The 12,191-nt window shown below is 47.3% G+C and overlaps 1 protein-coding gene across 1 annotated transcript in view; it reads right to left on the reverse strand.

The window, feature by feature from the left end:
• Window positions 1-12,191, reverse strand: part of LOC142803304 (neprilysin-2-like) — a 124,997-nt gene that overhangs the window by 25,016 nt on the left and 87,790 nt on the right. The window contains exon 8 of the mRNA XM_075888434.1: window positions 9,606-9,890. Coding sequence (XP_075744549.1) covers window positions 9,606-9,890 — 285 coding nt within the window. The remainder of the gene's footprint in view (window positions 1-9,605; window positions 9,891-12,191) is intronic.

Below are 12,191 nucleotides of genomic sequence, written 5' to 3' on the forward strand. Positions count from 1 at the left end.
ATCGACAGAGCGTAGACGAGGTGGGCTGGTAGAGACGGTCTTCGGAAAGCATGGTAGTTCGAGCCGAAGAAGACCTTTGGAACAGTCATTGAGCGCAGCGTGTGAAGTCAGAAAGTCGAGTCCAAGGTCATGAGGGCAATTTTTCAGTACAGCGAACAGAACTGAAGTTTGATGCTCAGAAATTTTTAATCGCACAGTGCACATTCCAAGCACAGCAGGAGTACTCCCATCCGCTGTACGAACGGTAGGTGCAATCGCAGGCGTCAGAACTTTTTGGAGGCGGCGGCGGAGGTCTGAGCTCATTACAGATATTTGTGCACCGGTATCAATAAGAGCAGTTATAGGTAAACCATCAACGAGAATTGTAAGGAGGTTGCACCGCTGGTCGGGTGTAATCAGAGGAGTTGCAGTCCGAGTCGTGTATGCAGCGTCACCTCCGGGGGCTGCACCGGCTAGTTTTCCGAGCGATGGTCGTAGGGAGACCGAGAACGGCGGGGTTGGGGCAAGCGGGACTGACGACGCACGGGCGATGGCGAGCGGCTGGTCCGACGTTCTGGATTATGCTCTGCATCTGTCTCAGCACGGTAGGACGGGGCATAAAGTGCACGTTCAGAGCGAGGCCACCAGTCACAGAAGCTCGGTCGAGGTGATGAGGTCCAACGGCTGCGGCAATGGCGAGTGATGTGTCCTATCCGATGGCACGTGAAACATATGGGCCGATCATCATGAGTGCGCCATTCAGCTGGGTTTCGTCGTGGCGCGAACGTGCGGTTTGGAGTGACAGCCACAACGACTGGAGCCGAGCTGGAAGTAGAAGGGGCATTTTGGTGAGGTGGCGAAATGCCCATATTCGCGATCTCTTGGCGAACCACAGCCTGTATCATTGAAACAGCATCGAGGTTGTGTCCTGGCGCGCTGACGCTAGACATAGCGGGAGCCATAGCCTCGAGTTCCCCACAGACTATTCTGGTGACGTTTTCTGGCGCTGGTGGTTGGTGTAGTGTGGGCAAATCTTCACAAGAAGGCGTAGCCGCCGTGTTGGGAAGGCGGTCAAATCGGTGAACTATCGCCTACTTTTTGCCTGTTCGAAGCGACGACATGCTTCGATGACCGACTACACCGTCGAGCAGTCCTTGCACAGGAGAAAATTGAAGGCGTCATCCGCAATTCCTTTCAGGATGTGTCCGACTTTGTCCTCGTCGAGAATGTCCTTGTCGACCTTGCGGCACAAAGCCAACACGTCCTGGATGTACGCGATGTATGGCTCTGTGGATGTCTGGGCACGAGTCGCAAGCTCTTTCTTTGCGGCCACTTGACGTCTGATGGGTTTCCCAAATAGATAGCGCAATTTCTGCTTACAGACGTCCCAGCTAGTCAACTCTTCTTGATGTGTCTCGTACCAGAGTTTTGCCGTGCCATGCAAGTAGACGATGATGTTCGCCAACATAAGCGTCGGACCCCAATGGTTGCTGCTGCTGACGCGCTCATATTGAACCAGCCAGTCATCGACGTCTATGGCACCCTTGCCGTTGAATGGTCCTGAGTCACGAGGTTGCATCACAACGATCGGCTGCGGGGCTGACGGATCTTGTTGACATTGAGTAGCCTGGTCAGTCATCGTGGTAGCTGCAATGCGCCGTCCGCTGCGAAGATCCAGCTCGTTGGGCTGTATAGCGAGTGGTACCCCGCACCTTCCACCAATGATGTTACGGGGAATAAAGTATACACTGATGAGGAAATGCGTACTGGCGAATATACTGGCGAGCTAATGCGTACGACGCTGCTGCAGTCCGAGCACGTTCCCGTTCAGCACTTCGTCGTCGTCATTCTCAGGCATCTACTTAGCCCGTGACAATATTATACTGAGACATAAATTGTCACTCAGGCGCGCCTAGCTAAAATATTATGGGAACACGTGGGCGAAATATACCTGCCACACGAGATGACCGCCGGCCATTGCACATATATACATGACAAAAAACGCGAAAGCTTCACTCAAGAGTAGGTTTACACGAAGCGATGGACGAGTTCACTTGCGTGTATCTTGGTCAAACTGTGTGCCAGGACGGCACCCAAAGGAAAAAGTGCATTGAACAAGCACGGGGTTTCGATTATTCGGTGCCTTTATGTCTGCTGTATTGTTTAGGTGCCGCTATGCCGTGCAACTTGACCAAGGTCAGCGTTCAAGTAAGCATCTGGCTTCGACTAAGAAATGCATCTTATAGCGCGCTGAAGGCTAGAAAAAATATACCTCAACGCGCTCATTAGGTGTTGCGCTTCATGCCGATCGACTGACGAGTTCGGGCGTAGCAGCGATCCCGAAATGAACACTCAGCACATTGCTGTAGTCATCCCCATCCTCTGAGATCTTTAAAATTGTGGCTTTTTATCTGCAATTCGGTATCATACAAGGAAAACTGTTTTGCGTATTGACTGACTTGCTAGGCAAACTGACATCACCCCCGAGCAGCATAAAAGCCTTGCACACCAATTTAGTGCGACCAAAAAGTTCCCCGACAGTTCATGGCTTTCGCAGCTTGTCATTATCACAGTCACTGTTGTCGGAAAAAAAAACAACTTCTAAAGCACTGACATTGCACGGCGAGATGCTTTTTTCAACGGAGCAGTACAAAAATGCGCCCGTGCCGCTGCCGACCCGTGTGGTGCGTCGAACCGGAAGCCGTCGTATCCCACAGTTCCCAGCGATTGCCCGTTTTACCGGTCACCTATTTCCTGGTCGAAGTTATCAGCGTCACACTCCTTGGTAAGGAGTGGCAGCCTGGAAAGACAATCAGCGTCAGCATGGCATAACCCACTCGTTTAGGAGACAGTGAAGTTGGCCTAAAATAACGTCGTACGTAGACAGAGGAATCACGGCGAATTCAGTGGTCAATATTTTTGCGCACAAACAAACATCTGCTGTACGAACGCCGACCGGGCAATATGCGCCACTACTAATACTAGAAAATGACGATCATTTGTTTCTCGAAAACATGACTTTTTTGTCTCTGATGAATTCTTAAACTAAGGCTCATCAGTGATATTGTTTCCCCAGTATCTACGAGAGCCCTAGTAGGGAGATTGTCAACACGCACACATGAACTTTGTTTTTCAGCATGAAAGCTGACGGGGTTATATCGGATGACAGGGCAAAGTATCCAGCGACCTCACCCCCGTCTGCCGCACTGCCGAGCTTTCTGGTGGTAGTGACGAGAAGCGACGCTGCGGCAACGGCGACCGCTCAGCATGTGCAGCAGGCGGTGGCATTTGGCTGTGGTCTGAGGTGGAGCTGTGGTCGGAGTTCCGGAAGTTGCCTTGGAAAAATTGAAGACTAGAAGTTGGGTGTGTTGGTCACGGCGTTGAAAAGGGTGGATTGCTAGAATTGTAGAAGCCCCGTGATGGTGCTCCTCGGAATTGCTTTGAACGATCACAAAATCTTGAGATGTGGTTTGGGATGCCGCAGCATAGCACACATAAAGTGACCTAAATGCGCGGTGCTGCTTGAACCCCTCATTCCCGTTAGTAGGCATGCGGCATCTGCCCGTATCATTGCAATGCTTGTATGCTATTGTGGTCGAGTAAGTAGTATAGAACCGCAGTGGGGCATGGGTATTTCGTCGCTGCTGCTCGTCGAAGGAAGGTTGGTTCGCCGGCCCAGACCGAAGCACAGCTAGGTAATTGTCCATGTTCGCCGCGTTGATAGATGAAGGAGACGAGGCATGAGATAATCAAGGCTGGTTGCATCAGTAGTAGTTATCACTACTGCAATGGCGTATTTCACCGCACCGGAGAGGCTATTCCCGCACACTGTGTCATAATATTGATGACAGGTTAGATGGGGGTTAGTGTCGACGCTAGCTATTGTCGGAACGATAGCGAAGCGGCCAAGTTGCGGCGTTATACGATGCATAATCAGTGCTTCATAGGTACAGCAGTGCTTCATGGCGTCGGTCACAGGTTCTCTATGGTGATCAAAAACTAGTACACGTCCTCTGCTATGCTTTCAAGAGCATGGCCAGCTTTTGTCTTCTTCAGACATACCGGTGGTAACAAGTTTACATAGGTGTAGAATCTCTTCAATGTAAGTGATTAAAGTCTCTGGAAGCACCTGAGCCAGTTGAAAGCTGTCATATTCAGCCCACTTCATTTTTGTTGTGGTGTCTCCGAAGTACTTCTTCAATACGTCTACGAACGTTTTCCACATTGTGGGTGTATCCTCGTAGTTGTCGCACCACAAGAAGGGCAGTGTTGGTGAGGAAGAGCACATCATACGATAGCTGATCGGCGGAGTCCCAGCCGTTTGGTTTGCCAATCCGCTTGTACTGCTTCAACCACTCGTCCACGTCCTTCACCGCCATCCCACCAAATCTCGGTAGCTCCTTTTAAGGATGCGGAGAAGCCACCATTTTTAGGACATCGGGTTTCAGAGGGATCTCTCCTGTTGAGGTTGATGGTAGTCCCGTAAGGTGACGACTCCAATGAGCTGAAAGAATGGAAACTCTGTTTTTAGAGACTCGGGGTGCCCAGAAGTATGACCAATCTGTTACGTTGCTTGTAAACGAAGTTGAACACAGGTATATTCACAGAAGATGGAGGCAAGTGCATGCCGGAACTGCGCGTCACTCTTCTCTTCATTCTTGCTGTCGTTGTCGTTGCTGTTGTTTCAATTTATTGAACCCACGATAACAATATAGACATATATAGATAATTATAAATGCTGTAGAATACCTTCGGTAGTTATGAAAGTAGATGCTCTTTCTTTTAACAACTGTACACACACACACAAGTCGGCTAAATTTTTGCCCTTTTTAAAAGCTTTTTTGCGGCCTGGCACCCACCCGTGCCGACGAAACGGCTTCACGCTGGAGGTGATGGTGATGGTGGACGGGGAAGTTATTTCCTAAAAAACTCTCAAGCATTTCCCCGAGGGTGAACATGGTTAAGTACGAATACACGGGGTGATTATATTATATTTATTATATTTATTAATCACACTATGTTGCCTTTATGGTGTAATGGTTCCTGGGAATCGCAATTTGATCACACGGGGGAGTTTACGTTAACTCACAGGCGAACGCCAGCGGATTTTAACTTTACTCCCCCTCACGACCTGCTCTCGACGGGAGACTGAGAGAGAAGGCGGGCGCGTGAGAGAGAGGGGTGCGCGCGCAGCTGCAGCGAGCGAGGAGAGCGGAGGAGTGAGCGAAGGGGGAGGGGGTAAAAGGCGCGTTACTGACACCGATATCAGCGTCGCGTCCGTGGCTAATCGGTAGAGCGTCGTGCTGCGGCCCGCCAAGTCCTCTTTCCTTTAAAAATAGAGAGAAGACTGCGGACGCCGCCGACGGCGGTGGATGGTTTGGGGTCGCTTATAAAGTGTATTCACACTTAAAAGTTCCTAACGCGCGTTGGTGGCAGACTGCTTTTGCAAAAAGAGCGTTCTCCACGACAAAAAGCGTCTGCTTTTTCTCGTAGTGCAGAAACGACTCGACATCGCACGGCCACCACACAAGGCGTCGTTCGGTGTTTTGCAGGCGCATCGACGCTTCCCCGCTTGCCGAGGTTGCACATTCTAGTCATAGTGCGACTGAAGGATGCCTGGATGTCTAGAAGGTTAGCCTGAATCGTCTACCCTAGGCCCAGTAGACCGCGGCAAAGCTATCCCCGGTAAAAACACCGGAGGATTTTGCCTGCCCGAACATAACTGCGAAAAAATTGAGGAACCCATAAGCTTCACCTTTAGGAGTTGAACGCGATAGTGAAATTCGGCCCCTGGAGCGCCATTCAACCGTGAAGTGAATACTTTTTTATTATGTTCACACACACACACACTCACACAAACACACACACACACACATATATATATATATATATATATATATATATATATATATATATATATATATATATATATATATATATATATATATATATATATAGATGTATATATATTTAAATATATATATATATTATATATATATATATATATATATATATATATATATATATATATATATATATATATATATATATATATTTATATATATATGAAGTCAAAAGTAATGTTTAGCACAAAAACAATGCCAAAGCAGCAGACCGGCTATTAATACGTGTGAACCATCTCTCTGCAGCACGCTGCGCTAACCAACTTCGTCGAAGACGCATAATAAAGTTTACAATTACAGAAACATCTAATTTATAAGAACATCCTGCTCTAAAAACGAAAAAAAAAATGCTTGCAGTGTCTGACAGACAAAAGAGGTATAAAAACGACTGGCAAAGTGTTGGCTAAAACAACAACACAGAAGTAAAGGACGCCAGTGAAAGCGTCCTTCCCATAACAGCTCCCGAAAGCACGATTCCTCGCACGATTCATAACAGCGTCTTTTACACAAAATTAGGGCACATCGGTTGTCTGCGAAATCCGTGTACGACGTTGTGAAATTCGTGAACAACAAAAGCATTGAAGAAAGCTACAGGAAAAAAAGCAACTGTTGAGGAGGAAAAGGGAGATAATTGTCTTTGGGTTACCTACGTCGCAACAGAGAACTTCAAAAAGAAAGGCCTAAGCTAGGTGCTATATTGCTATATATTGAAAGCAAAGCTACTGATGTCATCCATCCGTGCATGTTATGTGCCGTAATCACGCTCGCAGTAAACTACTGATTATAGCTTATGACTAAGTTCGAATGTTGACTCTATTGCACGAACAAGGTTTAAAATTGTATAATTTAGAGAAAAACACTACGGGCCATCTCTCCGGAGCTAACCCTGATGGGATGTGAAGCAGCAGCGGTGTGCACGGCGTTGACCCGGTTGAAACGGGCGTTGACGCGAGTGCTGGAAGAGCGGGTTGAATTGAAACTCGGCATAGTGTTCACTAGAATAAATACTTGTTTGCGACGCAAGGAAATGGGAGGCGGGATGCGTTGAAAACGTTTGTGATCGGCTACCTTGGCTCACGTTTCGTCAGTGTTACCCGCGCGCCGTCTGTTTGTCGAACGTGATTGGTGTTCTTGACTCTCACTTCGTCGGTGTGACTGGTCTTCCACTGCTGACGCTTGCATCGGGTTTCCTTGGCTTACGCCACATCGGTGTTGCTGATGTCACTATTCGTGAATGCGACCGGCTTAGCTAACCCTCGCAACACCAGCGAATACTGGGAAAGGTAAGCGCTCATCTGAGGAAATGACGCCGCGATGGCGTCGCTCTCGACGGCTTGATCACACGGCAAGCAGCGGCGCACCATCCGCATTGTCGGCGCCTCCATATTCTCGAGGCGTGCATAGCGAGCACACCCGACGACTGATGGAGAGAGGTAGGGCGGCTGAAAACATGCCGGCGTGAGGAGTGGGCTTGAGCGTTGCGAGAGTTGGAGCGGGTGAAGCGATAGGGAGCGCACACGCGGTGATCGCGTGGCAGGCGAGGGAGAGACATCACTGCGCACTGATAGGAGGGCGCGAGCTACTTGGCACCACTTCAACACCTGCGGCGAGGGGAGCGGTGCGGACGGAGGGACAGCGTTACATAAGCGATACTCCAGGACAACTGTCTGAAGCGATGAAAGGAAAGCTGCGGAACCAAAGTGGGCGTGTGCCACCACTGAGGAATGTAACCCCACGAATGTGGCTCTGTTTTTCACGTGAAGGTAGTAGATAAACAACATCACTGCATTTTCTGCGACATGCTGTTTAGAAAGAGATGCTGCACGAATTACGGAGATATTGACAATTGTTTTTGTTAAATGAAGTGTAATTTTGCGTTTTTGCACGCCTGAAAACGTCGCACGTTTAAGTGCACCTCACAGCCAAAATGGCGTCCTCGTCTTTAAGTGATCGCTCGTCGCCCACCAGCTGTTCCGACGATTCGCCGAAGGAGCTCGTATCGAATTTCACTCACAAATAGCTGTGTAAGCGGACGTGGAAAATTCTGTGCAGTGGTATTATTCGAACATGGCTGTCATTAAGAAAGTGAGTCTAGCCGGACTACTTGGCGGAAGAGTACATGTGCAGTAGCTCCACCCTCGTAGCTGCTTCGAATCTAATATCATGCTTCGCTGATATTATAAAAGCTGCTTCGAATCTAATAATCATGAAGTAACCTTATTCATTTCAAGTTTCAAAAATGTTTCAGAAAGCTGAGGCCTACATCGGCGTTACAAAGGAAGGGACACCACCATATAGAGGAGTGAACGAATGTGCCTCCCTTTTTCCGTCTCTTTCTCGGCACTGAGTTTTTGTGTCTGACGAGGAAAGGAACTTGCCAGAACTCGACTGTAGAAGACGCATATCTCGACAGGTTTAAGAAGCTCGCAGCCGACAAAGTGCAGCAAAAGTTGACGTAAACTTGCGAATCTCTATAAAAAGCTCTTACTCGTACTGGGCAAACCCTAGATGCTTTTTTCAGACATTAGCGCCATAGACGCTTTGGTATACGGAGTGGTAAGAACTCCTCGGATCCAAATCAGTAGGCTGCCACGTAACGCGCTTTCTCAGGTGTCATTGTGTAGAACCTGCTACGCTTGCTATTTTAAAGATGAAAGTGTTTCTTGGGGACCTTCGACGGAAAAATTTTGAATTGTCTCTGTGTACTTTTGTCTGTTTGTCTGCCCTTAACAATACTTCAAACGGTCGACCCCATCCGCAGCGCCCACCAATATTGCTCAAGGTCCAGCGTTCATACTTGTGCGTTTTTAAATCAAAAAGCAATCATTGCGCATATCTGAGGTACCACAAAACACGTCGATGTTTTGTGTGTGCCTTTATACTAAAGAAGGCACACACAAGTAATTCTAAAAACCGTAGCGCTGTGCTGACATTGCGACGCGGTGCTCAAAAAGGCAAGTCTTAACAACGCTTTGCTAAAACGACATGTTGGTGGCACCTGCCCGTCGCTTTCCGTTCTGCACCTCAGCGCCTCGGAGAATAGCACGCATCTCTCTCCGCAGACGCGCAGGCCTTCCTTTGTTCTCAGAGATCATTGCCAGATGGCGCTCGTGGCTAACGTGTCTTGACGCGCTCGTTTGCCTCCGCTGCACGCTCGAGGCCCTCTAACGCAGCACCTCCAGAATCCCATTCACCAATATTTGTGCGCAGAACATCAAATTAATGTTTTTCTCACTCTTTCCAGACGCAAGACTTTCATCTTTCGATGGCATTTGCAAAGTACTATAGAGATCCGGGGCCATTTTTTTCATTCAAAACATAGTGTCTCTCAAAAACGAATTCCCTACACTGCGTCTGGAAGTACTAGGCTGGTCTTTTATTTTATGTGAGGATTATGCAAAGTGCCAGTGTTGCTTTCATGCACACAGGAGAATTGAACAGACGAAAAAGGAAATGGCTGCCAGAATTACCAAATTGTGAACTGCTGGTCCTCTTCATTGGGGTTCATTTGGCATCCACTATGAGGCTTGATAGTCTTTGGGCATCCCGTATCACATGAATTCTATATGCCTCTAGCTCTCAGCATGTTGCGCGATAAAAACTATTAAAATAATCAAAGAGGCGTCATCTCGCTGCAATAACTATGTTCGGTGCATGTTTCCTAAACACACTTATAGGGTGATGACGCTAAGTTCGCGTAAGGGGCGCAGTGAATGTACTTACCCACTTTGAAAAAGTTGCTGAGAATCGCCAGATTCATGACCTTTTTGACGTGCTCGAAGCAAGCTTCGTCAGCCTTCTTTTTGTAGAGGAACAAGTATTGATCAGTGAACTCGACCAGCTGCCTATAGATACTCCAGCCGACCAGGTATCGCAGACCGGCTTTCGTAACGTATTCGTGATCGAAGAGTTCCTTGATTATTCTAGTACTGCGTTGGAAGTTCCAAATTGGGTGCGAACCCGTATAGATGCCTTCGGTGTACTTCGAAAAAAAATTGGCCCATTGATCTGGTAGGAGAAGAATGAAAGTGTTAAAACACGTTATTATCACACCATTAGCGCATCCACGTAGCCTTTGCTATATATCTGCTATAGGCAGCAAATACTAAAATGTCCTTTCGCTAATTGTGATGGAGTTGAGATCAACAACATATTCGACAGCCCATCGCTGACGATGTAGCGATGTTTGTTGCACAAATAAATATCTAACAAAAAATGTCCAGGATGAATTTGACCTTATGTCTTACTAAAATTTGAGATTAGATCTAAATAAGGAGGATAACACAACGAGAGAAATGAAGATCATATGCAACAGCAAACGCATTTAGTCATTACGAACTAATTTTCGTGGGGTAAAAAGGGACATATTTGTTCTCAAGCGAAAGTTGTTGAGATAAAGTTTCACAGTACCGGACACTGTCTGACTTGACGGAATTATCAAAATTATATAAACAAGCACCGCATGTAGGTTTGGATCTATGTACTTATGTATTATCAAAAAATTTGTTTAGAATTCTGAACTTTTTTTAATTCAATGATATAGAGAGATGTTGGTGCCAATGCGTGGCGCCGGCTAAATTTAGATGCTGATAGACACCCTATGTTTTACCAATAAATGGAGTTTTTCTTTCCATTTTTTCAGGGATATGCAAATCATGTCTGGTATTTTATGGGAGCAGTTTAAATGAAACAGCTTTCGTTATCTCGGGGCTTTGTTGAACATGCGACCACCGTTCAAAACTTCCACACCTATTTACAGCGAAAGATGCTCTGTCCCGCTCCTTCATTGTGTACCGCGACTACTACTGTTACTGACGAAACTTCTTTTACATTTAAAGTCGCCTGTAAAAGATTGCCAGTTCCTTCGAGTACATAACTAGTTTTATGTTATTTTCAATATCTTCCGCTATAGTTGAATTATTTTTATGTTTTGTGCGCATTGCATAAAGCTTAAGCGATGGTGCTGTAAATGCATTTTATCACTAGTAAATCGAAGCTACAGTGCGTTCAGAACATGTTAATGTGCGTCAAAATAATCTCTAACGATTCATGAACTACACGTTGTGCATGCCTGCTAAGAGACAATAAAGAAGTGGCACTACTAGCTGTTATTGCCGAAAGCATGAGCCAAAATATGTTTTGCTCGAGGACACGCTATGCTGGCATGTGCTTCGGCAGAGTAAGAAAGACTCCCTACTTAAATTGTACGTCATTATTGGTAACCCCCAAATCCAGAAAGTCTCACAAAGCAATAAGTTAGAACCGAAAGCAAAATGAGTAATTGTTGATGGGTGACAGACATCACAAACCCAAAGTGACTCCGCTTTTGACAAACGTCAGATGTAAAGACAAACTTTTCAAACGCGAATGTATTTTTAGTCAAATTATTTCAGGCCTCTGGCGCCGTACGTACACCAGCAGGTGTTATCACTCCTGTCTCACTCCCATCCTCGTAGCTTAGGCTGTGATTGCTTCCGCTTCTCCTTGCCACTTGATTACGGAGCAGGTGGTGCGAGCGAAAAGGTGGATATAAAGTGGAGACGAGGAAGTGATGTGTTTTTTTTTTGAATGAAAAGAAGAGAAAAGTGAGTCCCATTACTGTCTCTCAGGGGGAGGACACCTCAACAGTAGCTCACGAGAGATGGAGTAGAGAATGGAATAAAAGGGTAGGATTAAAAGGTAGCGACATAAAAGAGAGAGGAAGAAGAGGGCGAGGCCCAGGGACAGGGAGCGACGAAAGTAAGCAGAGGGCAGGAAAGAAGGACACGGTTGCAGGAGTCCGAGGATGAGGCACCACTGGCGAGAGCTTTTGGCGACAGGAGATGACGTAGGGCTAATCTAGACGGTAAGAGCTACGCTGTGGTCGTCGTAGGGGACCGGCGGCAGGAGGTAGCGTAGGACCAAGCCAGTCGGCCAGAGCTGTGCTGTCGTCGGATATCGCGAGGGCACAACCGGTCGGCACGGAATCCAGCGTGCGAGTCATGGAGACGAACACGCTCTTGGGTGTCAGGGCGCTTATATGGCGGGAGCTTGACGGAGCTCCAGCGTGTGTGAAGGCAGCGTAGGAGAGGGTAGGTATAGTGCTTCGCCACTTTCTCCCGCGCCGTTCGCTCTCTTTCCTCTGTGCCCCACTCTCCCGTCCGCTCGCTCGTACGTGTATATAAATGAAATGAAGCGCACGCCTCACTCTCCGACAGTTCGTTGGCAGATGAGTGTGTAAACAAGTGGTTAAGGGAGAAATTCTCTAATCATTACCTTACTCCATTAATATTACTACGCCGTGTTTTTTTCACGCACGAAATGCCTTCG

This window comes from Rhipicephalus microplus, chromosome 3, assembly GCF_043290135.1.
Source record: "Rhipicephalus microplus isolate Deutch F79 chromosome 3, USDA_Rmic, whole genome shotgun sequence".
Lineage (NCBI taxonomy): Eukaryota > Metazoa > Arthropoda > Arachnida > Ixodida > Ixodidae > Rhipicephalus > Rhipicephalus microplus.